The 26,738-nt window shown below is 41.0% G+C and overlaps 1 protein-coding gene across 1 annotated transcript in view; it reads left to right on the top strand.

Moving 5' to 3' along the window:
* Positions 1 to 26,738, top strand: part of LOC140907170 (dynein axonemal heavy chain 5-like) — a 266,273-nt gene that overhangs the window by 69,287 nt on the left and 170,248 nt on the right. The window contains exons 21-31 of the mRNA XM_073332494.1: positions 5,922 to 6,073; positions 14,363 to 14,570; positions 15,434 to 15,521; positions 15,643 to 15,766; positions 15,868 to 16,031; positions 17,513 to 17,605; positions 19,616 to 19,819; positions 21,984 to 22,064; positions 22,144 to 22,548; positions 22,708 to 22,826; positions 23,962 to 24,098. Of these exons, the coding sequence (XP_073188595.1) occupies positions 5,922 to 6,073; positions 14,363 to 14,570; positions 15,434 to 15,521; positions 15,643 to 15,766; positions 15,868 to 16,031; positions 17,513 to 17,605; positions 19,616 to 19,819; positions 21,984 to 22,064; positions 22,144 to 22,548; positions 22,708 to 22,826; positions 23,962 to 24,098 (1,775 nt within the window). The remainder of the gene's footprint in view (positions 1 to 5,921; positions 6,074 to 14,362; positions 14,571 to 15,433; positions 15,522 to 15,642; positions 15,767 to 15,867; positions 16,032 to 17,512; positions 17,606 to 19,615; positions 19,820 to 21,983; positions 22,065 to 22,143; positions 22,549 to 22,707; positions 22,827 to 23,961; positions 24,099 to 26,738) is intronic.

Raw genomic sequence — 26,738 nt, 5'->3', positions numbered from 1 at the left:
GAGGCAGAAGCCTCCAGCTCGCAGGAGAGCAGAGTTGCAGTGGAAGCGCTGGAGCTGTACACCATGCCCTGGAGGTTGCTAGGAGCTGGGCAGGGAAGACTTCCTAGAACCCCTGGCCAAGCTATATGTCCGACGAGGACGGCTACCAGTCCTACAGCAGCGGTGACAGTGAGCTGAGTGGGCTCCATGCTTGCCGTTGTATCGCGTCTGCACAGGTAACCCAGGAAAAAAGGCGTGAAACGATTGTCTGCCGTTGCTTTCCCGAAGGGAGGGATGATTAACGACATGTACCCAAAACCATCTGTGACAACGTTTTTGCCCCATCAGGCATTGGGAGCTTAACCCAGAATTCCAATGGGTGGCGGAGACTGTGGGAACTGTGGGATAGCTATCCATAGTGCACCACTCCGTAAGTCAATGCTAGCCACAGTAGCGAGGACGCAGTCTGCCGACTTAATGTGCTTAGTGTGGACATATGCAATCGACTGTATAAAATCGAATTCTAAAAATCGACTTCTATAAAACTGACCGAATTTCATAGTGCAGACATACCCTAAAGTCTTCCTCTAAATCCACTTCAAAAAAGTTGGGTTTGGCTCTTAGTAAGCCCATCAGCTCAGCCCATGAGGACTTAGTACGTCCTAAGTCAAAGAAGCATGACAAGAAAGTTCATAAGTATTGGGCTACATTGGTACCAGACCGTGATCCGTTGGTACCGTCATCCTTGGCACCTCCAAAACCCCAGAATTAATCAATACGAAGTCCGATCATCATCAACTTTTGGGCACTGTCTTCCTTGCTGGCTCCAGGGGCTTGAACAAGTAGAACCCCTCTCACACCAGGGAGAGCTGAATCCATTGCTGCTCCACAGGACATTTTTGCTGTCCTGGATCCAGAATTCCTTTCCTCATCGGGTCCCTCCATCTCCAGAGAGATAACACCACCACCAAGAGTTGACAGCTGGAAGGAGTTTGACACCCATCCAATACAGGGAATATCTTCCCTCTGACAGCTCTGACGGTACTGCTACTGGAACCAGAATCAACCTTCTCTTATTCGGGAGATTCTGAACCACTCAATGAACCTTTTCCCCCACCCCCCATCCTAGGTATCCTCTGCCACCCAAAAGACCTGCACTGGTTTGGGGCCAACCTCTGCCTCATCCAACCTCTGGTTTGGGGCCAACCTCTGCCTCATCTGAGCTGTTGATGTACCCCATGCCATGGTGGCCCCTGCGACAACATATTGACCTTTCCTACTGGCCATATTGAGGATCTTGGGACCAGTTCTCCCCTGCAGTCGATCCAATTTGCTAGGGAGTCACCCCTTGCCTCCTCTCTAAGGGAACACTCAGATATGCACCTGGATATGACAGAAGAGGAGGAGGAACATTACACATCAGAAACTGCTGTTCTGCTGGAACCAGTAAGACTGTTGTCTTCATCTCCAGTCAAAGCAGTGACTTCTATATCTCTCGCCTCACCTGCCAATGACTTCAGATAGTTCCAGGACCTTCTTCGCAGAGTTGCTGGAGAACTTCAGATCTGTCTTGAAGAAGTCTAGGTCTCCCAGCACAAACTCTGAGACATTCTCCATACATCTGGACCCAACAGAATAGCTCTTTCCATTAATGGAGCCAACTGGGACAGTTTGGCACACCCCTGCCACTTGTACTTCCTGAAAAGGACAGAGAAGCGTTACTATGTGCTAACCAAAGGAGTGGAATTTTTGTTTTCTCACTCAGTTCCCAACTCAGTGGTAGTCCAAGCCATTTCTGAAAGGCCTGGTCTACTCCTCCTGATAAAGAGGGTAAACGTTTGGATCTGTTGGGGAGAAAGGTCTTCTCAGCATCCAGCCTCCAGTTCAGGATAGCCAATTACCAGATGCTACTGGCTAAATATGATTTCCTCAACTATGCCAAGTTTGTGGAATTTACCGACGGCCTTTCGCAGCAGGACAGAGCTCATTTCCAAGCTCTGATAGATGAAGGCAAACTGATAGCCAAGACTGTTCTCCAATCCTCAGTCAATGCTGCTGGTATTTCCTCCAGAGCTTTGGCTACTGCCATTGTCATGCACAGGGAGTCATGGCTCCATGTGTAAGGGTTCCCTAAAGAGGCCCAGAATGTCATTGAGGACCTTCCCTTCAATGAATTGCAGCTTTTCAACCAAAAGACTGATGAGTCCCTCCATATCCTGAAGGACTCCAGGGCTACCCTCCACTCTGCTTCTTTCTTGGTTGGACCAGTTCAGCTATGCCTTCCCTCTGCTACCACTCCTGCCATGAGTTCTATGGAAAATCCAGAAGGACAGGGCACAGCTCTTCCTGATTGCCCCGTGCTAGCCCAGACAGTTTTTGTTTCCCAACCTCCTATGCATGTCATCCTGAACACCAATCCTCATCTCAACATTTCCTGAGCTCCTGACCTAGTGGAACAGCAAGATCAAGCACCCAAATCTGCGTCCTCTATGTCTTAGGGCTTGGTATTTGGATGGGCATCATCCTTAAAACATTCATGCTCCACAGCTGTGTGAGACATCCTTTTGAACAGTAGAAAGGATTCTACTAGAAGATGTTACCAAACTAAATGGAAGCACTTTTCTTCTTGGGTACATCAAAGAGGCATTCTCCCAGAAACTGCAGATATTCCCTTCATCTTGGACTATATCCTATCTTTGAAGACATCCCGCTTGTCCATCAGCTCCTTGCAAGACCACTTGGCAGCAATCAGTGCATACCATCCACCTTCTCATGGCTGCCCAGTCTTTGCACATCCACTGACCAATAGATTCTGGAAAGGCCTAATCAGAACTTTCACATCTATTCAGAAGCCTGCTCCCCATATGGGACATAAACCTTGTTCTCTCAGTACTCATAGGCCCCCTTTAGAACCTTTAGCTTCTTGCTTCATGCTCTCCTTTCCATGAAGGTTGCTTTCCTTGTAACTGTCACTTCAGCTAGAAGGATTGGCGAGCTTGCAGTGATGATGGCAGATCCTTCTTATATTATATTGCATAAGGATAATGTTTCTGTGTGTCTATACCCCAAATTCACTCCTAAAGTAGTCTCAGAATTTCACCTTAACCAATCAATTCAGTTACTTGTGTTCTTCCCAAAATTGCACCCTGCTCCAAAGGAACGAAGACTCCACTCCCTCAGTGTTTGGCAGGCCCTGGCCTTTTACCCGCAAAGAACAAAGCCAATCAGGAAATCCTTGAGACTGTTTGTTGCCATAGCAGAAAGAATTATGGGGCACACCTTCTCCACTCAGAGAATCTCCAGATGGATTTCTGGCTACATTATACTCTATCCCCTATCAAACCTTCCTCCGCCCCAACCCCCCTGGGGTAAGAGCTTATTCCACCACACCACAAGCAACAATTATGGCATCACTTCAGAAGGTGCCCCTCCTTGACATCTGTAAAGCAGCCATGTGGGGCTCTGTTCACATGTTTGCAAGACATTTATGCCCTGGAGCAGGACTCCTCTGCTGATGCCTCCTTTGGGGCATCCTCTGTATCCTCGCATCCCCCTCCTACTTAGATACTGCTTGTCAGTCACCCTCAGTGGAATACAATAGGGACCATCACTCAAAGAAGAAGGGGAGATTCTTTGAGATGTGTGGTCCCTATTTCATTCCACTACCCACCCTCCTTCCCCTCTGCTTCAGATCTTACCTGACTGATGGTAGAGAAGGAACTGGGGAGGCAGGCAGTCTGCCCCATCCTTTATCCCATCAGATGGAGGCACGAGGTGAAGCAGGGCACATGTGCGGACCAGCGAACACTACTTTCAAATTCTCCGGCTCTGGGTGCATGGTGTGCATGTGTAGTCCACTGTGGAATACAGATAGGGGCCACACAGCTCGAAGAACCTGCAGTTACACGTCAGTAACCTCCCCTTTTGGTATCCAACAAGGTATAGCAGACACTTTTTGTTTTTCGCACTCAAGAGGCTGTGGAAACTTTTTCAGTGGGGAGGGGATGCATCTGTTCTTACCCTTCCTCTTTTGGGCTGGAACAGAGGCATCTTCACATCTGAGTGAAGGAGATTTGACTTCCCCATTCTTTGATAGCAGCTAGTTATCTTGCCCCAGTATCTGCTGCTTCATCTGCCAATGATGGATAAGTACCACAGCTGGATGTTTTCGCTGAAGCGATCAGTAGTTAAATAAGTAAGAGTGCTCCCAATTAAATTGTCCTTATTAGTCCACGGAGTTAACACACATTGAGATTAATATCAAGGGGCAGTCTGGTGGGTGAAGACCTGGCTCCACTGAAGTCAATGGCAAAGCTCTTGTTGATTTATATAGGGCTAGGATTGTTTCAGGTTGTCAGCAGACTCAGGCAGATGCTCATGTATCTGTGCAAAACCTGAACATTGTTTTCATTTTGAAAGTTTTCTTTGCATCCGTAAAGGCTAAGATTCTGGAAAACAATTATATGGCAGTTTAAGAAATAGGGTTATTTTGTAGCTATTTGAATGGCCACCTATGCATATTATTAGTGTCTTGCCCATAGGTTATGTTATACCAGTTGCTTGTTGTCACAGTCTGGCCCAGTCTCCCTCTTGGGACTGATACTATCTGTTATGAGTGGACCCAACTGCTGTATCCCATGTGTTTCTAAACTCCCTGCATTTGGGTAGTGACTAGTCACTTCTCTAAGTTACAGATCTTTGAAAAACAATAAAATCTTGAATGCAGCTCCCCAAGTCTGATCTCACCCCTCCTGGGAGTCCTGGGTTTGGTCAGCATCCTTAGGCTTCTCCTCTTAGCCTGTTTTCCCCTCCCCTCCCCTGCCACCTTGTGGAATTGTGGAATTCTAGCCTCTTGCTCTGAGAAGCAGCCACCTTGTAAAACTCTGGCCCTCTTGGTTACCTTTGTGCTTTCACTGGAGAAGTTCCTGGCTCCAGCCCCACCTCCATCGGCTTCTGTGTAGAGAGTCGAAGTCAAACGCCCTATGGATAGAAAACCCCTAGTTCTACTAGGGAAGACTCATTCCATGTTGATGGCCCTAGATTGTTTTGTGGTGGTTTCTCAGACTACTTAAACATGCCACTAGGTATCAAGCCCTCTTTCCAAAATGGATGTTCTTCACAAAGGAGGTTGCAATACCATATGAGGGTCACCACAGGCATCGGCTTGCTCTGGGCCCCGGGGGTGCTCAAACCCCCACTTCGCCCAGGCCCCACCCCCACCCCATCCCTTCTCCCAAGCCCCCACCCCCGCCCGCTTCTTCCTGCCCCTCCTCTTCCCACCCAGTTTCACCCCCTCCCGCGAGCATGCCTTCTTCCCACTCCTCCCCCTCCTCCCAGCATCTCCTGCACGCTGTGAAACAGCTGATTGCGATGGGTGGGAGGTGCTGGGAGGGAGGGGGAAGAGTTGGTTGGCAGAGCTGGGCAATGGATGGGAAGCACTGGGAGGTTGGTGTTGGTGGGAGCTGTCTGCCAGTGGGTGCTAAGTATCCACTAGTTTTTTTCCGTGGGTTCTAAAGCCTAGAGCACCCATGGGGTAGGTGCCTCTGAGGGATACACCCGAAAATGAAAGTTACAGTCAAAATGGCATTCACAAAACAAGATGGAGTTCGCAGTTTGACCCAAACATACTGCTTCCACCCCCTCAATCTGTCACACTAGTAATAAAGGTAAATTACAAAGGAATTTTAAAAAAAGATATATGCCATTTCCTTCTTCTTGATGATGTGTAAAGTGTCTGTAAGGATTTTTGTTTTGTTGTTATTATTGAGAGTTTTAGTTTGAGTCAGTTAGGGAGAGTTTCTAGTTTTGGATGTTGGTCCAAAATAGATGGATTTTTATTAATTAATATTGCAGATGTGCCCAGATTTATGTGCATTTTAAATAAATGGAAAGAAATACAAAAATGATTGCTAGCCTTAAAAAAATACGATTGTATCTTGCAGACTTCAGGATCTTTTGATTGATTACAAAAAGTTTGTAAATGGAATTCCTGCTATTCTGGAACCACTGATGAAACCATTTATGGAGCAAATTGAGGAAGCCCTTACTCCAGGCCTGACACAGTTATCATGGACTTCTTCAAACATTGACAAATGTATGGACCTTTGTTATTTCTATGCGAATCGTAGAGTCCTAGCATTTGCAAATGGAAAGACCTATTAAGTCTTCTGGTTCATCTCACTGTCAGTAAAACGTGGTTCTCTGCAGTGCACTCTCTAGTTTTTTCCAGTTTGCTTTTACATGTTGTGAGTGATGGTTAGCGTATGTGTACACAAAGTAAAATATTTTACATCTGTTTGATTGTAAATGTGATGACATTTTAGTTATATTTATATGGATTGTGCTAGGTGGGCACAGACATGAATGGGGTGGTGCTTTGCCTCATGGCTCTGTGGGGACTCGGTCAATGATTGTTCCTCAGGGAAGATCAGTCCCTTCCTGAGCTCCCAGGAAAGCAGGGTCAGTGTGGATAAGGGATGGAGCCATTGCCCTGAGTTCTCTCAACCTTCTCTGAGGTGATGTATGCATACCCAATGTTGTCTAGAGGGAGCTGTCCCTGTTCTTCCTTAAATAGATGAACTGCAACTGTCCCTGACCCTTTTACAGGATTCAGAAGAGAGGGAGGAAAACTCCTTGCTCAAACACAGCCATGCATCTCTGGAAAGGCCAGTCACAATCTGCGCCATACTATTTACATTAATAGAAAGAGGAATTATTGTTCAAAATAAAGCAGTCAGGGATACAAACTTGTAGAAAAAATTATTCCTTGTACCATGAGAGTCTTACTTTGGAGAAGAAAATTCTAGTCTTATACAAAAATAGTCAGCAGGAAGTTTTAAAAAATATTTTAATTTGCTGACATTACTGTTATTCATACATTGTTATCTGTACAGCATTCAAAGTAAATCTGGGTAGATTGGAATACTAAATAAAAAGATGTTGATCCCAAACATCCATATCAATAGATCAGTACAGTTGCCACCACCCATTATATCATAAATCCAAGTTTTAAAATCCATCCTTGGTAATATAATGATAATATGATAATAATAGTAAGGACACACCCTATCATTGCCACAACTACCATACTCCACAGTGCAGGTACTGTCACCTTCATTCAGACCCCCCTTCTCCCTCTCCTGCACTCCCCTTTAGCAGATTATTTTCCTCCTATCACTGGATGCTTGGAGACTAGTTTGTGTTGGAAGAAGGTAGTTTGGTAAAGGGTTGTGTGTAGAAGGGCAATTAAAGGGTGTGATAGGATTTGGGATCTCTAGGGGGAAAGTTAAGGGTATGGTGTGTGTTCTGTCATGTATGGTAGTGGTGGCAGTGGTAATGTATGTGTCTGTAGGTGAAGGAGAAGAGTGTACGTATTATTATGTGGCTTAACTTTTCATTTCCTTTTTTATGTAGGTTTGTGTCATGTATCTTTTATATGTATAGCAACCGTAATGGCTTCCCAATGAATTTTTTGTTTATTAATTTAATGTTTATTTAACCATATGGCAGTTTCATGATTTGGGGCCAGGGGAGTACAAATCCGTAGGGTTTGAAGTACAGCGGCTGAAGGAGAATATTTGGTCGGTAAACCACTGCCCATGAAACAGTCACCATTGTAGGTAACAATCTGACAGGAAATTGTAGGTTATGATGGAAATTTTATATGTCCAGCCCCATCAGTCAGGCCTGGATGTGCCTGCCCCATCTATCCAGATTACGTGCACAATGTGTGAATTTTAATTTACAATGTGAATAAAAAGTTTCAGTGGAGAGAGGTAAATAGCAGGGTCCCTTAAGGGTTCAACATATTCATAAATGAATTTGGCAAAATTTGCAGACGATTCAAAATTAATTGGATAAGTCCAAAGCTGACTGCGATGAGTTACAAAGGGATTTCACTAAATTGACAACAAAATTTGGGCAACAAAATGACAGATGAATTCAGTGTTAAGTGCAAAGTAATGTACATTGGAAAACATAATCCCAACTATACGTACAAAATGCTGGGATCTAAATTAACTGTTACCACTCAAGAAAGAGACCTTGGATAGTTCTCTGAAAACGTGCTCAGTGTGTAGCGGCAGTTAAAAAAAAGCTAACAGAGTGTCAGGAACCATTAGGAAAGAAATAGATAATAAAACAGTATATATCATAGTACATTCACACCTTCAATACTGCAAACAGTTCTGGTCACCCCACCTCAAAATATACAGTAGAATTGGAAAAGGTGCAGAGAAGGGCAACAAAAATTATTAGGAGTATGGAACAGCTTCCGTATTGAGGAGAGATTAAAAAGACTGGTGCTGTTCGTCTTAGAAAAGAGATGATTAAGGAGGGATATGATAGTGGTCTATAAATCATGAATGGTGTAGAGAAAGTGAATAGTGAAGTGTTATTTACCTCTTCATATAACATAAGAACTAGGTGAAATGAAGAGGCAGCAGGTTTAAAACAAACAAAAGTACTTCTTCACACAATGCACAGTCAACCTGTAGAAATCGTTGCCATGGGATGTTCTGAAGGCCAAAGTACAACCAGGTTAAAAAAAATAATTGGATACTTTCATGCAGGATAGGTCCATCAATGGCTATTAGCCAAGTTGGTTAGAGACACAACCCCATGATTTAGGTGTTCCTAAACCTCCAACTAGCCAAAAGCTGGGACTACATGACAGGGGCTGGATCACTCAGAATTCCCTCTGAAGCATCTGGGTCTGGCCATTGTCAGAAAACCGGATATTGGGCTAGATGGACCATTGGTCTGACCCATTGTGGCTGTTCTTATTATTATCATCATTATGGCAAATCTCAAAGGGACGTAGCCTCCTTTCAGATCAAGTACTGATCTCTGGCTACATCCTTAAGACATACTGGTTGGATGTTCTCTGCAAGTCCATCTCTGACAATCTTATTGCACCACTGAAGCCTGTGTACCCATGTGATCACTGACCATTCCTGGGTAAATGAAAACTAAAAATGACCCAAAATTCAAATTTAAAACAAACAAATCCTGACCAGTTTCACCAGATCGATTCAGGATCCACCTGTCTGTCTGTGACGTAGCAGCCTAATTCCCATTTTCAAAAGAGATTTTGGAGCCTTTAGAAAGAATCCTTCAGATGGGATGTGTCAGGTTGTGTAACCTACATGCCCCTGCAGTAATTTAGACTACCTTACACTGATCTGAAGAAAAGCTCTGTGTAAGCTCGAAAGCTTGTCTCTTTCACCAGCAGAAGTTGATCCAATAAAACAGAGGTGGGCAAAAATTTTGGCCTGAGGGCCACATCTGGTTATGGAAATTGTATGGCAGGTCATGAATGCTCATGAAATTGGGAGTTGGGAGGGAGTGAGGGCTCTGCCTGGGGGTGCGGGCTCTGGGATGGGGCCAGAAATGAGGAGTTCAGGGTGCGGGAGGGGGCTCCAGGCTGGGCAGGGGGTTGGAGTGCAGGGGGGGGCGGTGAGGGCTCTGGCTGGGGGTGCAGACTCTGGGGTGGGGCTGGAGATGATGGGTTTGGGGTACAGGAGGGTGCTCCGGGCTGGGACCTAAGGGTTTGCAGGGTGGGAGGGAGTTCAGGGCTGGGGCAGGGGGTTGGGGCATGGGAGGAGGTCAGTGGTGCAGTCTCTGGGTGGTGCTTACCTCAAGCAGCTCCTGGAAGTAGCAGCATGTCCCCCCTCCAGCTCCGGCACAGCCAAATGAGTCTGTGCTCTGCCCCGTCTGCAGGTGCTGCCCCTGCAGCTCCCAAAAGCAGCAGCATGTCTACTCTCTGGCTCCTATGTGGAGACACGTCCAGGTGGCTCTGCACACTGCCCCATCCTCTGGTGCCACCTCCACAGCTCCTAGAAGCAGCGGCATGTCCCCCCTCTGGCTCCTACACAGAGATGCAGTGGTGGCCAGATGGCTCTGCATGCTGCCCTGTCCACAGGTGCCACCCCTGCAGCTTCCATTGGTCGCAGTTCCAGGCCAATGGGAACTGCAGAGCCGGTGATTGGGGTGGGGGCAGCATGCGGAGCTCCCTGGCTGCCCCTATGTGTAGGAGTGGTAGGGGGGACATGCCTCTGCTTCCAGGAGCTGCGCGGAGCCACAGCACATGCAGAGTGGAGCAAGTCCCTGACCCTGCTCCCTGGCGGGAGCCGTACTTTGCTCACCCCTGCAATAAAAGATATGACCTCACCCATCTTGTCTCTCTACCTTACACTGTCAAACTCCTTAAGACCTACTAAAACCTGTTCTCCCAACGTACATAGGTGCAGTTATTTGCTGAAGAGCCTGAGAAAGTTGTAAATTAAAATAGCTCCCACCCTGAAAAGTACTCCTCACCCTTTTCCTCCTTAAAGATGTTGTTTACCATTATGAAATAATGCACGTACAGCAGTATCACACAGATTAAAACAAGTCTTTCCAATCAAGGTTACTATGGCTTTTGGAAAATGTTGTAAACCATTCAAATATATAGATCAATTTCTGCTCTTAATTACACCAGTGTTAATCCAGAGTAATTTCACTGAAGTTGCAGTGAGTCAATGGAGTTACTTGAGAGTTATACCAGTGTAACTCAGAGAAGAATTTGGCCTGTTCATCTGACACTATATAGCTGGCATACACAATCCTTTATTGGCGTATAGATTCTCTAGGGCCTCAAATTTCTTGTTTTCTCACAAGTTTTTAGCTAGTACCTGGCAATTTGTGTACAGTTATGTAAACTACTTATTATACAGTCTAAGCTCATTTTAATTGTATGTATCTTCATGTACTGAGTTTAAACTAACTGTCCAAGTTTCGTTTTTAAAATTAGAGTAACAATTTGTTGGTTTTATAAGTTTGCTTCATTCACCCCTATTAGCATTATTTTGATCTTTCTTTTAACTGATTTACCACTTAAGGAAGCTATTAAGAGTTTTGTCACATGCCTTTATTATGATATTATTTCTCTGTGAAAAGTATGCTGATGGGCTGGCCCATTGAGATGAGGGAGATGCCTTACAACATGAGGCACAAATTTGAAATCGGGGTGGGAGTGAACTATCAGAAGAGAAGATCTCATTTTTTATTTAAAATGTTTTTTAATGTAGGCTGAGTATCTTTAAACATCATTGTCCACATTATAGTTTCTAGCCATTAAGTTATCTACATGGGGGTTCCTATCCAAATAGTAATTAAAAAATTAAATGTAAGTGTTCAGAACGTACCATGCACTGTACAAACCTAGCATGATGCACAACCCTTGCCTCAAAGAGCATAAAACTCATTAATAATACAGTAATGAGTGATCCAAATGGATAAATGTAAAGGCATTAGGAGGAATTAGTATGTTGCAGTTCTACAATAAGCCAACAGGCTATGCTTATGGATCATTTTTCAGTGGAGACAGATTGGTATATGGCTTTACTTATGTTTTTTAAAATGTAAACAACAAGATAACACTAAACAGCAGCATGCTTTGTTTTACAATCTCAGCTCAAAGGATTTTTTGTTACTGGTTAGTACAGTAACATATCATTTATTAAGAAAGATGTTGCAAATATTATTTAAATTAAAATTAAACATTTGTTACTAACTCCCACCTCACTACCCAAAGGATGTTAATCCAGTGACTGCCCTCTTGAAACCTTACCGTTTGAACATTTGGAACGTAGTTTTTTACTGATGCTTTCAGCTCAAGTGGTCTGTGTGGTTCTTTGGGTCAGCTTTTTTTGTGGCAGCTTTTTTGTGTGTCTGTTGAACTAGTAGTTATAGCAGGGGTATGCGGGTGGCTGCTGCTGGGCTTCCTGTGGCTCTAAGGAACTAGAATCTTTCCTGGAAGCTCATGCTTTTCTTGAGTGAGGATGAAATGCTTTCTTTTTGTGTTTAGTTTGGTAGAAGTTAAATGGGGGTTTTAAAAGCATTAATTATCCAGTACATTTTGCACTGGTTCTTATAAAGTGCATCTTTTATTTCAATATTAATTAGATCATTTTAAGTCTTTCTTTCCCATTTCTCACAGTACAGAATCTCTTTACTAGAACTCTGCCATCCTGAGCTATTCTTAGGACAATTTTGGACCTCAAAATCAGCAAGCAGGATATGTCCCTTTAATAGTACCCCCTGCAAACCGATTAAAGGCCTCATCCTGCCAACTGCTGATTTTAATTTGTGAAGTGCTGAGTGCAGTCAACTCCAGTTGATTTAAATGAGAGTTAAAAGTACTTGTCCCCTTTCAGGTGTTGTACCTTTACAGAGTGGCAATTGTGAATTGCTCAATGTCATGGGGTGCTTCCCTTCAGCATGCCCCCTCGTTGCTCTGCAGGTGGATTGCATTCAGTCACATAGATGCTGGAACTAGGCATACCGGGGTTGCTGCTGCTTGAAGTGATTTCCATCAGATGCAGGGTTTACAGTTTGTTTCAATGGCTCTCAGTGCCCCCATCATACAAATGGTTCCAGCACCCCTGCTCAGTCCTCTGGCTCAGAAGATTCAGCAAATAGCCTTCCCTTGGTGTCTGCCATGCTCTAAGGAAGGAGGTAGCATATATGCTGGTCCTCTTCCTTACAGCTCCTCCCCAATTGGTTGAGTGAGAGGGGAGCCTTGACCCATCCACACTGCAAGGGTCCCGATTGTAGACCCTTAAAGAAACAGTAGATGACTTGCTCCCAAACACTACTGATTTCTGGGGCGTCTTCCTCTCTATCAAACCTTCTTATTTCCTAGGTCTTTGTATACATCAAAATGTCCCAAATCTTAAAGGGCCATTCCAGGTGATAGGGGGGGTGGGCTGATCCCAAGACATCACTACCTGTAAGGGGGCTACCTGATTACACTCAGCATCTATATCTCTAGGTACTTATATGGTACTCATCACTTGTGTCTGGGCACTCTACAGTTGTGAATGAATTTATCCTCATAACACTCCAGTGAGGTAGGGAAATATCAATATATGTATTTTACAGATGAAGGACTGAGATGGAGAGGTTAGGCAAATTGCTGACATCTGTAAGAGAGGTGGGAGTTGAACCCGGATCTCCAGAATGTCAGTCCAGTGCTTGGGCTCCAAGACCATTCCATACCTCCACCACACACTGATGGGGAAGGAACTAGGTTCAGGTTAATTAATAACATCCAATTAAAAATAGAAGTGGGATTCCTAAAACACATCCAGAATATCCCAGAATTGTTCAGATGTGAATCATTACATAGGATTCATCCTAAAGTAGGACTTGAGAAACAAGGGGCAAAGGGGTTTAGGATTGCTTAATTTAAATGTATGCTGTGTAGTTAATGGACTGACTCATTTGTCCAATTTTTTCAGTAGGGAAGGTTAACCCTCATCTTGGTTCTGGATTCCAAAATTAATAAGTTAATACTGTAGGTTTTTTTGACAGTTAACACACACGTAGTTCACTTTTGCTTGTGTACTCAATAACTGTCTGTTAAAAAGAGATGTTCATGGTAAATATGAGAGTTTTCTTGTTCAGTATTTTCCATTAAAAATATCAGTTTGCCCACTATCATCACATTTTGATATATCAGATACCCCAGCAATTCCTTCTTACTTAGAACAGGAAATAATTTTGGCAATTCCAATACCACTGTGTGGATAAACTATGCCTTTTTAATTATGACCGCTGTATGGTTATGAAGGAACATAGTGCGGTGATTGCACTGAATGTACTTTTATGTGATTTTATTTTTCCTCTTCTTCATTATCAAAAAATACAAAAGATTTATTAAAAACAAAAATATGTATAGTACTTAGTTGCAAATCAATGGTTTGTGGATTAGAGGGTTGGGAAGATAAATGTTTGAAAAAGATTGAAAAGTTAGAGGAAAACTCTACTCCCTGGTCTCTGAGACCATTATCTGGCATGATTTAGTGCTCACAATGCTTGTAGAGGACTCATAAATTAGATAATAAATTTGTAAGAAGAAATTCAGTGGCATAATCTACATACTAATTTGCCTTGAGGAATTTTGCCCATAAGATGATTTGGAAGATGAAATACTGAATTTCCCTGAATAGTTTAGATGGAATATGGAGCAGATCTGCTTTTTCCTAAAGTAGGTGTATGTGTGAAGGATGAAATAACTTTTCAATAGTAACATTCCTTTTATTTCTGGTATACTGTTATTGATCCTTTCCAGTAGATACTGTCCTCTTTCATATAATATTTTTATAATACTAAATATTCCATTATGTCTTTTTCTTGCAAAACAATTGTATTTAAAGATTCAGATGCACAGAGACCCATTAGGTCTTTGGTTTCAGACTTTTAATTCAGTATGTCATCATTAATTAAGATTCACATTTAGAAAGATAACTCTTTTGTATTCCAATATAATATGATATTTTAAAAAGTGATTTCATGTGCTATATTTTGTATGTTCTCATTATATTTTCTGTTTGCTTAGTCCTTGAGAAAGTTTATAATTCCCTAGAAGAAGTGGGATATATAGTCAAAGAAGCTTCTGACACTCTGGAATGCAGAATTGAAAGAATTCTGCAGGGTATGTCCGAAATTCCTCTTGTAACTCTGCCCGAAGATGAACCCATTGAAGTACCTGCTTTCCTGGAAAGGACAGAAAAACTTACTGCTGCAGCTGCTGAAACTCTCTCTCAGTAGGTCTACTCATGCGCGGTTTGTAGAGTCCATAATGGTAGGATTTAAAATTGTATGGTTAGCATTTTAATCTCTATTGTAACAAGACTGCTGGACCAAGTTGAACTCTTATTCTGAACTTTTAACAACAAAATCTATAGGCATCTTAAATGCAACAAAAATAAAGCATTTATACTATTTCACTTCTGTTTTGTTTGACTGATATTTACTCTCCTTTCCTTTGGTTAGAGAACTTTAGATCAGTCCATTATCTATGCAATGACAAGTAACATTGATTCTTAATGTTAACTAACTGATTTAGGACTAGAAGATAGACTCTTTCCCTCTCTAGGTGCTGCATATAATATTTTGCATTTTTACATTATCATGTAATACTTGTTCAGTTGTGTTCCACTGAGACATATCTAAGTGTGCTTTACATGTCAGAATGATGAAAGGCTGCCTCTCTTCTAGCCTACTATAATTTTTGTATGGTTTGGTCTGTACATCAAGTTAGCTTGCTGTATCATCCTGATAAGCCCAACCTGGATGAAATGTGTGTCTATGATTGCTCACCAAAGCTAACCCCCCTCCCCCCCCGATCCTCTTTAAACAATCCAGGAGATCTAGTTGTACTGGATATACTGCAATCTTCAAAATAGGATGTTGATAATATCCCTAGGATACTTTAACATCCATTGGTTATTTTGTAGTACATCCAGGCAGTAGAAACGAACGAACTGAACAGTTTACGTGTATTTCTGCATTCCCCCTTTAATATAGTGTGTTCTGAAAACCAGAGTGGTAGTAGTCTCTTCTCTTTTGGGCACCCCATTTCTTTTGTGGGTGGTTATATTCTGAAATCCATAACGTTCCTTTGTAGACAAAGCCAGCAAGTGGAACGTTCCATGTATGAATTGATAGACATTCTGAAGCACAGATTGAAACCGGAAGACAAAAGCAATATGCAGGTAAGATCTAAAATGTAAATAATTATGAAGCATTTCTTAAGCCGCTTATATTTCATTTATTAAATATGAATTATTTGGAGCCTTTTTATTTTTTGTTTGCTGTTTCATTGTGACTTTTCAGGATTCATTTGCCTGTGGACATCTTGATATGAAACAGAAAACACGCTGCCAGGAATGTCTGTCCTGTAGTTACTATAACCTGATGGGGCAGCTTTGCCAGAAAAATACTGACTCTCTAGTCAAATGTAGGTTTTTCATTTTAAACTATACTTATTTTTATAATATTTTAAAGATTTCTGAACTTGTGGTCACAACTATAATTTTTCTAAAATGTGCATTTATCTAGGCACCAGGATTTCTTTAGATGCTTTAAGGCGTCGCTTACATGTTCTCAACTCTAAATATCAGATGACCAAGTTCATAAAGGATCAAAGAGTTCCGTTATTCAAAGCTGAAATTCAATTGGCCATTCCAAATGTTGTCTTGAGGCCAAGTCTTGATGATATTCAGGTAACATCAACAAAAAATAAATGCACATCACAATCGTTCTTGGTATCACATACTTATGTAAATAAGTTGTTTTTTTTTAAAATAAGGTGTGTCTATTGAACCTCAGATAAGAATAGAACTGAGAAAAATAGGACTACATTTAAAAAAAAATCAATGGTACACAAGATGGCATCTTGAGAAATTAGATAACTGGAGCCATCCATCAAGATGTTATACTGGCCAATAAAAACAATAATTCTACTGGAAACTTAACACCTCCCATCTATAATCCTCTACTTTAAAAAGGAAAACTTTTCAAAGAGGGTGTGCAAACCAAAGAAGTTGAATTTAAAGCCATCAGTAAAAACTTAGGCTGCTCCCATTACCTACAACTCCTGAAGAATATTCAGTGACCATATAAGTGTGAAATAATAGCTATATATCAAAAAGAAAAGGAGTACTTGTGGCACCTTAGAGACTAACCAATTTATTTGAGCATAAGCTTTCGTGAGCTACAGCTCACTTCATCGGATGCATTCAGTAATGAATTGAGCTGTAGCTCATGAAAACTTATGCTCAAATAAATTGGTTAGTCTCTAAGGTGCCACAAGTACTCTTTTCTTTTTGCGAATACAGACTAACACGGCTGCTACTCTGAAAGCTATATATCAGTTGCCACACAATGAGGCTCTGATTTAGTGACACACTTAAGAACAGTCTTAGGTTTAAGCATATGAGTAATCCTATTTTATTTCATCAAAACATTTAAGCACATGCTTAAAAATCAACTGCTATGTGAATCATTTTACACGGATTCCAAAAGCAATTGGTTATAACGTGACTGGGAGCCTAGCAACATTTTGATCTGCCACTCCCTAAATCAATCTTAGAATTCTCAGTCAGATTTAATTTGCAGCCTGTGTGGTCTGTGAACAAGAAGTCAGACAATAAGAATTAAATTTAAATACTGTAGATAGAAAGGGTTGTATGACGCCATCATTTGTACAGCTACAAATGTATGTAACTAGAGTAAATAAATGTATAAAGGCACTCTGATGGTTGTGAAATAAGATTAAATTAATTCTGTTAACTGCCTCTGTTTATTCCTCTTTAAACAGGATATAATATAATAATTAAACCACAATGTGCTATGAGGTATAATCAATGTTTGTAAAGCTCTTTAAAATCCTTGGATGAAAGGCATGTAGAAGTGGTAAGGATTATTAGTATGTGGTTTAATCCATGTTTAAATTAGATGATTTTTTAAATCCGGTTTAACTTTGTGCTGTTGTGGATAGGATGTTATGGAACACCCTTTTGCTTTCTCAAAGTATATGAACTATTTGGGGTGCCCTATAATATATCACTTACTAGAATATAGCATTGCTAAGTGGAAGAATGTAAAGATGAGAGGTGTGTTCTTCAACTTTGCTATTAATCAGGCTGGTTTTTTTGAAGCGAGGACTGACCTTTGTTTAAGGTGAATGTTTTACTCTTTTCAGAATGCTGTAAACAAAGCAGTAAATATCGTATTATCGATGGCCAGAAATATACCACTGTGGAAGTTTGCTCATTTACATCATAGACAGCAGCAGGTAGAGTACTTTTTAAAATTTAAACTGCTTAGAATGTTAAAAAAGAATGGTTAAAGAAACTAAATAGTTAGGAAGAAAAGGAGGACTTGTGGCACCTTAGAGACTAACAAATTTATTTGAGCATAACCTTTTTGTGAGCTACAGCTCACTTCATCTGCTGCATCCCCACTGTATTTTCCACTGAATGCATCCGATGAAGTGAGCTATAGCTCACGAAAGTTTATGCTCAGATAAATTTGTTAGTCTCTAAGGTGCCGCAAGTACTCCTGTTCTTTTTGCGGATACAGACTAACATGGCTGCTACTCTGAAACCTGACATTTTTGGTTTGCAAGTCTGTATATAACAGGGACAGGGAAAGGAAAAGCAGGTTTCAGATAAGTTGATTCAGGAAACATGGACAATTTTCAAAGGCATGCTTCTTTCAAACCTAATGCTCAATGTGTGTCAGAAATGAGTCTGAACACTTGAGTTGAACAATGAGTCCAATGGGTCACAGGGACGCTAACCCATGTATGCCTGTGACAAAGTAAAGGCTCAGTCAGCATAACAGGATGCTGTCCCCTAGGCCAATACAAAGATGCCCCTTCTAGGACTACTTCTTTTATACATTAGTACAAACAAGTTACATATTACACTCCAGATGTTGTTAGTTGCCACCCTTATACCTGCTAGTTTGAACAAAACATCCTTATCCATTATCCTGTCATTCCATCCTTATCTGTAGGAGGGGTCAGTGTGTTCTTGTACCATCTCTTAGGAATGTGTTAACATAGTTACTTGAGAGATCTGTGTGGTTTTGCGCCATCCTGTCTGGTCAGGAATGTGCTTATCTGGTGTTAGCTTATACCTAGTGTGTTACTATTGTGCCAGCACCAGCTCTACTTTGGTTCGCAGCCTTTGGTTCACACTGTTAGTTATGCCTAGGGCTCCAGCAAGGTTTGCAGACAGAAGACATTTCTCCACTGGACAGTGGAAATCATGTTCTTTCTAGCCTCGTTAATACATACAGTAAGGGGTGTGTGTGTGTGTTTTTTTAAATACTGGTGCTACTACTGGAATATCTAGGGGTTTGGGGCCTGCAGTGTCATGCCTCAGCTGTATCAGGTTGAAAGTCAAAGGAAAAACTCTATCAGATTGAGGGTTGTCCAAATAAATTCTCTATCGTTGTGGCCATCAAAGAGGGGAAGGAGCTGGCTCTAATTCCAAGAAAGGGAAAGAGAAAATGCTTCATTTCCAAGCTAGTTCTCTGAAAAGTGGCTTTGTAAAAATGGTTCCTTTTTCTTTGGCAGATCTGTTCCATGTGTAGTTAGTGATATCTGCAGATTTCAATGACAAAAATAAAGGATTTACTGCTTTTTCCTTCTCTTAACCCTACATCATGAAAACAGCTAAGAGAGAGGGAGTAGGGTTCAATTTCTCCTTATGCATCATCAGAACAGAATTGTTTACTATGTTCCAGTTACCCCTCTGCAGCTTACAGAAGCTTGTATGTGCAAGAAGGAAAAAACTCAGCTTTGCTCTCAGAGCCCAGACAGGAACTGCAGGGCTGGCAGTTTAGGAGACTCCCGCCCCTACAATATTACTCATAAATGCTGCACATTTGATATAGAAATCATTGAGAGACAAACATGGAATCCCACAAAAACCATTTTTACAAAGTCACCTTTAAGAATAGAATTATAATTCAGTGACATGAGCCAAACTAAGAGCAAGTGGTTATTCATGAAGGGTGTTTTTCTTTTGTTTTTATCTGTGCTCATAAGTTGCTCATTCTTAGACTCATAGACTATCAGAGTTGGAAGGGACCTCAGGAGATCATCTAGTCCAACCCCCTGCTCAAAGCAGGGCCAATCCCCAATTTTTTTTTGCCCCAGATCCCTAAATGGCCCCCTCAAGGATTGAACTCACAACCCTGGGTTTAGCAGGCCAATGCTCAAACCACTGAGCTTGTTGTAGAATGTTCAGTAAAACTACTGGACACAGGTTTACTGTTGTTTCATTTATGTCAGATGGAACAGACTGCTGCCACAGAGCTGGGTGATGAGAGCAAACTCACCAAGATGGTGGCATTGAGACCTTTGGACAAACAGATCAGTGAACATAAGGATGTGAACAAAGCTATGATCCAGCTTACCACAGTAATTTTATCTCTTAAAACTGATGCAGCGGATATTTTGAAGAGCTTTGCTAAATTCTCCAGCATCTGGAATCAGGTTAAATAGATACATTAATATATCTCACTTTATTGCAAAATATGCTACTTTTTACTGGGTAGAGTGATCTACTTTTGGTTATATGAATAAATTGTGTTTCCTGTAAATGTGGATAATTTTGACTGTTTCATGCTTTTTCCCCCTCAAACATTTTGTAGGAGCAATAGGTTTATTTTTTGTAGGTGTTTGCTAGATCTTAAGATTTTACAGTATAAAGTTGATACCTCAGCCCTAATACTTCCCTTCCTTTCTTACTGACTATATAAATGAGCACAATTCACTGATGAACTATGTCAGAAGAACAAATGGCAAGGTAATATCTTTTATTGGTCAGAAGAAGATAGAAAAAACAAAACATTGGTAGCATAAAATCCACTTTGAATCTTTCTGACAACAGCAGAAGGACTTGCTACAGGAATGTACCTCAGCTGTATAGAAAGTGAAAAGAATCATCTTCTCCTCCACCATTGCCTCTGGGAAATCAGAGCCTGCAGAGATGTTCCAAAGAGTGAACTGGCTAATCCTCCCTGAATGCATAAATGAGACCTCAGACACAAGCACCAGCTGCTGCAAGGAGCTTTCATCCAACTTCACAGAAAGGATAAATTGCATACAGAAAAAACAAGCTAGGACTGAAGATTTTAAAACAGAACAGAGACCAGGATGGTGGATGGGATTTTGCTCTGAGTTTGGCCCCATCAATGGCTTAGCAAGTAATAACTTGTGACATAGATCTGGGAAGCTCCTGATTAGTAAAACCAGTGCAGAGAAGCATATATTATCAGTGCCTCCTTTAGTGCTTCGTGCTAAAGAACCCTTCATGCTAAAGAATGAGAGAGTCTGTCTGGTCCTTGCACATGATGAATGCTATCTCTCTAACTATTGGCTGTTTCCAACCTCCCCTCCTAAGCAAAATCATAGAGTACATTGTGACAAAAAAGCTACAACAGTCTATGGCATCTGCTGACTTTCTGGATCATTCACAATCAGTCAGACTTCAGACCAGGGATTGCCATTGAGACCACTCTGAAAGCCCTAACGGGGAGATACCTCATGGCCATGAATAGGGGCTGAACCTCAGTGATTACCTAATCTTTCCTCAGTATTTGACAGAGTTGGCCACCGTTGCTGCTGGTGCACTTACAAGACTTGCGAGATCAAATGATATAGCACTGTAATGGTTTCAATCATTAAACCATTAAACAAATGGTTTCTCCAGTAATATCCCAAGAGTTGTGAATGGCAGCTGCTCTTCATCCACAAGAGCACTTATGTATAGAATTCTGCAGGAATCAGTGCTGTCCTTCTTCCTCTTCAGTGTCTCTGTGAGGCCATTTGTGCAAATTGTGAGTTGCCATGGTCTCCGTAACCAACACTAGACAGATGATACTCTGCTTTCTATCTCCTCAGCAGATGCAAAAAGTGTAATCACAAAGACTTCCCAATGCCAGCTACAGATTAGCACCTGCATGAAGATCAGATAGTTCAAAGTGAGCCTATACACGACCAAAAATATATCTGGGTGTAAGGGTGGAGGTGAAACTGCAACTTCAACTTGTACAGAGCCCAACAGCCAGCCCCCATAGAAGCAGAACGTCCTGCCAGTGCCATTATTAGTATCTCCTCCCACCAAGCTACACTGTATGCTAAATGATCTGGTGCTGAATATGCCCATGTCTGATATTAGTAGCTGTAAAGTGTAGGTAAAAAACATACAATTTCTGGGAGAAGGGACTGTTGATTCATTCAGCTACTGTTAGGCTGCTATGGAGTGTATTTTCAACTTCATGAAGATGTGCTAGGTGTTGGTGAATATGAGTTTTTTGCAATGAGTGGGGATGGGTAGACTAAAAATTCCCACCATAGTTTTGGTCGCTTGATTTCAAACTCCATAGAAATATTTGGAGTGGTAACTGGAATCATGGTCTGTGTCAATTTCCTGCTGACAGATACAGAAAATGTGATTCAAAAGGGTAATGGGGAAAAGGAGAGAAGACAGAAAAACAAAGCAGTTGGAATGATTTAGAAAACTTAAATTAGATCTTAAACTCTTTGAGACAGAGACCATGTCTTCATTTATGTTTGAACAGCACCTAGTCCAATTGGGGGATAAGGAGGCTACTATAAATGTTAAACAATAATACACAATTCTCCATTTATATAGGATCCAGAGGAAAAAGTAAAAGAGTTTCTAGAGACTAACCCAGTGATGTCTGAATTCCAAACACAGATTAATTACTTTTCTGTAAGTATTGCCTAAAATTCTTCTGCTGTTCAGAGAAAAGTTATAGTGCAGTAAAGTTGATAATTTGTTTTATTCTTAGCAATTAGAAATCCAAATTAGAGAACTGCAAAGTCATTGCATATTGGAATCAGTGGATTTTGCAACTGAGTCTTTGAAAATGGCCTTAATTCAGGAATGTCGTTTGAGGCAGAGATCATTTGGATTAGCTTTAAAAAAAAAAGCTGCCATGGACATGGATGCAATTTACACATTCATTGACAATCTCAGCAAGCGATTAAACAGGCCTGTCAATGATCTTGATGATGTGCGAGGAGCAATGGAAGCACTAAAGGAAATAAGAGAGGCTGAGATTAAAATTGACATGACAATTGGACCTATAGAGGAATCTTATGCTCTGCTACATAAATATGATCTACTGTTTAAAGATGGAAATGCAGAAAGAGTTGATGGGTTGGCATATGCTTGGAAGAACCTAAACACACAGGTATTGTAGCTTTATCACTTCTAGAGTAGGCAAAGTACAGTTATTCTTGTCAGAATTTGTGCCACATGACTGGAGGAGAACCAGTTTATTTTAAACATTCACTTATTTCAAATCCTCCTGATTATTTTCACTTTTATGCCATATATTTACTTATGACAGGTATTGAAGATGCAGGACTTGCTGCTTGAAGTGCAACCATCCATGAAAACAGATTTACTGAATGGTGTTAAAAAGTTCCAGATTGATGCTGTGGAATTTTACACAGACTATAATGAAAAGTGAGTGAATCATGGTGCAGTACAACATTATGTTACATTGGTAATTGTTCAAGAACGGTACATCTAAGTTGTCTTCAGGAAACTAACAAGAGGCTGCAAGAAGCACATTACAGCTGAAAGAAATACATAATTTCAAAAAGTACAATTTTTTCCCAATATGTTTGACAGTTAAAGGTGTGGGTTGGGCAAATACTATTATTGCCATAGATTCATTTCAGTAATTTCAGTGTAAGATTCAAGTCTGAAATGTCAGATGAATTAATTAGGATTGGAAAACATAAGAATCAACCAGAACCTCAGTCCAGATCTCAAGTCAAACTGTTCTAAGGTCCTGATCCAGCAAAGCATTTAAGCATGTGCTTAATTTTAAATGTGTGAATAGTCCCTTTGAAGTCAATGGAGATTCAGGCCTGCTGAATCCCATTACCCAGTGCTCTGAGCTGTCCAAGTTTACAGTTAGGGGCAAAAATCATATACCTTCATTGTATTTACTAGATTGTTTAATTTTGTCTCTGGCACTAACTGTTGTAATCTTCTCCACTGGGTGTTGATTGCTATCTATTGTAGTGATTTTTCCTTTCATAGAATATCAGGGTTGGAAGGGACCTCAGGAGGTCATCTAGTCCAACCCCCTGCTCAAAGCAGGATCAATACCCAACTAAATCATCCCAGCCAGGGATTTGTCAAGCCTGACCTTAAAAATATCTAAGGAAGAAGATTCCACCACCTCCCTTGTTTCATGAAGAGTGAAAGTGAAAATCTCATTAATTAAAATATATGTTTAAAAACAAAAATTAATGCAATAGAAACAAAACAAAATGATTGTTGAACTTTTTGTTCCTGTTAACTTCAGATGCTGGCAGTTGGACGAGTTGTGTCACCAAAAATGTAGGAAAGGCCCTTAGGAAAGACCAACATCTGATGTCAAAACAATTATATTTTTGGTCTCTCTTCTCAAATCTTTTGTGATAAACGTCAATTATCAGAAAAAAATCCCTTATGTTTAAAAAATATTTCATAGCGTGCGCTAGGAGAGTTTTCCATTTCTTTAAACAGTACCTCTATGATGCTCTTTGGAAAACCTGCACAATTGGTATTACTGTATATGTGAATTTGACTATGTTGATTTTTGCAGAGGCCCTGGTGTGGAAGACATTCCTCCCTGGGAAGCAAGTGATAGATTACAAGTCTTCCAAGCCAAGTTTGATGAACTGTGGAGAAAGTATATCACTTTTTCTGGTGGGGAAGAATTATTTGGTCTTTCTGTCACAGGTAATGATGCCACAGTTGGAGTTCAAAACGTCACAAAAGAAATGTCAAGCAAATAATTTTAGCCAAGTGTTTGTGTGGTTGCTCTCCGGCTGGCAGCTTTGTCCATTAAGGTTTGGGTCTTAGTTGTACAAAGGGCTAATCAGATATTGTCACAGGGATATCATCTCAACATTTGCTTTTGTAATCTGGAAGTCTAAACAAATAGCTGGAGAAATTAAAAGGTTATGGATTTTAATTAACTCTATTATAGGCATCTCCAACAAATCTGTGGCAACTTAGGACCTCAATATGACAACAAAATAGACCTCAGGTACTTCTGCTTCAAAAGCACGAACTAAAATCAAAGGAAAATGATAGCGGTTGCAGCAGTTTGTATCCAATACCAAACTGGTCCCCTGTTGCCCAAGGGCTGGAGGTGACATATGTAAAGGTATTTAGGCACTTAAAGATGCAAATAGGTACCTACTGGGGTTTTCAAAAGTGCCTAGGTGCTTTTGAAATCCCACTAAGCGCCTATCTGCAACTTTAGGTGCCCAAATACCTTTACAAATCTGGCCCTGGGTTACTGCAAAGGTGACTTCCTCCGGTGCACAAAGAGGCATTGTGACACACCTGAAGATCTGGGTCAACATCCTCAAAGGAATCTTTTATTTGCAGTTAGAGATGATTTAGACAACCCTGTGCAGAAATGAGTTTAACCATAGATTCTACCTGACATAAAGAAGAAAGCTTTTTTGAGAAATGGAGCTCTGAAGGAGAGGCAACATGACAAATTCTTGTTAGTATAAGGGTATGTCTGCACTGCAATTAAACAAACACAGCTGGCCTGTGTCAGCTGACTCATGCTTGCAGGACTTAAGTTACTGGGCTGTTTAATTGCTGTGTAGATGATTGGGCTTGTCTGTGTGGTCCCAGAGCATGGGCTCTGGCCTGAGCCCAAACATCTTCACAGCAACTAAACAGCCTCTTAGCCCAAGTCCCGTGAACCTGAATCAGCTGACAGAGGCCAGACCTGGGTGTTGAATTGCAGTGTAGACATACCCATAGAGACTGCATCTAGGAAACAGTGTGCATGCTATTGAAGATTGGAAAGGCACCTTGCACGTAGAACCTGAGCTTCTGTCTCTGTTACGCTTTGGTGACACTTTTAGAGTAGATTGTCTTATCAGTCCAGTATTAATGAATTGAAATAAAAATTTGTTGAATTGAGTGTGGTACTAAGGTGTCTGTGGTCCCTGTGTGAGTGGGCATGGTTAATATGAGTACATGGTTAATATGAGTATGTGTGAGTGTAGGCCTAGAGGCTGACAGAGGTGATGAGGGCAAGGTCATTAAAAACAACAGGGGGTAGGGTTAGAAATAAGGGACAGTGAGCTCTGACAGGAAGGGATAGGGCTACAGAAAATTATGTCAGGGATAGGTTCTCTGGGAGATGGGGTCCAGCAAGGCTCTGGACCAAAGTGGGGACGTTGACACCTTATCCGTAATGCTGTAAATCCTGATAGTGATACTGGTAAATGCTTTCAGTGTCAGCTTCGTTGTAGTAAAATATGTTCCTTGTCTAGAGTAAAGTGCCTTCCCCAACAAATGCTTTGGTTTAAATTAAAGTTATGACCAAAATGTAATAAACACCTTATTTTGTAAATATTCAATTTAGTGCTTTCCCTATGAGACATCAGAAATATATATACATACCTATCCTCTTTTTGGTGGTTCATGGTGTGAAAGCTTTTCCATTACAAGGACATCTGTATTTTACTATGCCACAATTTCATAGGAGGAGGGGGTCATTTTAATAATAATGTGCAATACAAAGTCTAGCTATTAACAATAAGTAATAAATTAATTTGTTGCTCTGTTTAAAATGTAGATCCTTTACTGAGGCATTAAGTAAGCAGGTCGAGGGATCTCTAGGAAGTTGGCATTTTGTCATAAGATGAATCTTTTTAATAATTTCCTCCCAAAACTGTTTCATTTCTGGACACAACCACCTTTCCCTGCAACCTTCCAACAGAGCGCCTCCCTAGTAGCAAAAATGTGATGGATCTCAACTGAACTCCAATGCCATCTAGACAGTAATTTATAAACATTTTCATTATGAACTACACTAATTAAAAATGTTTATCCCCTTTCCCATATAGAGACCCACTCATCCATACCCATTTCTTTGTCCTAATCCCTCACCCATCTTTTCATCTAGGTTATTATCAACATTGTTTTCAATCAAAATTGTTCAGTTTCAGAGTAGCAGCCACGTTATCCGCAAAAAGAAGAGGAGTACTTGTGGCACCTTAGAGACTAACAAATTTGTGAATGAAAAGTGTGTATATCTTAGGATTTAAACCATTTGTTCCAGCTTGCTCCTGGGTCAACTCCTCAAATGTTATTAAAAGTCTATATAGAGCAACCTCATTGGTGTTCAGAAATTTGGTCACCTTTTTTTTTTTAGCAAACTCAGAGGAGACGGGCTTTCCATGGAGCAAGCCAGAATCTTTAGTCAGGTTCTTTGATTATTAACCTGATCCTGAGTAAGTAATGTACAATGAACAAGGCTAAGTTTTTGTCACTTTTATGTTTAATAAAAGTCATGGACAGGTCACAAGCAATAAACAAAAATTCACAGAAACCCATGATCTGTCT

This window comes from Lepidochelys kempii, chromosome 2, assembly GCF_965140265.1.
Source record: "Lepidochelys kempii isolate rLepKem1 chromosome 2, rLepKem1.hap2, whole genome shotgun sequence".
Lineage (NCBI taxonomy): Eukaryota > Metazoa > Chordata > Testudines > Cheloniidae > Lepidochelys > Lepidochelys kempii.
Note: the sequence above shows the minus strand (reverse complement) of the source record. Positions and strands in the feature narration are given on the sequence as shown.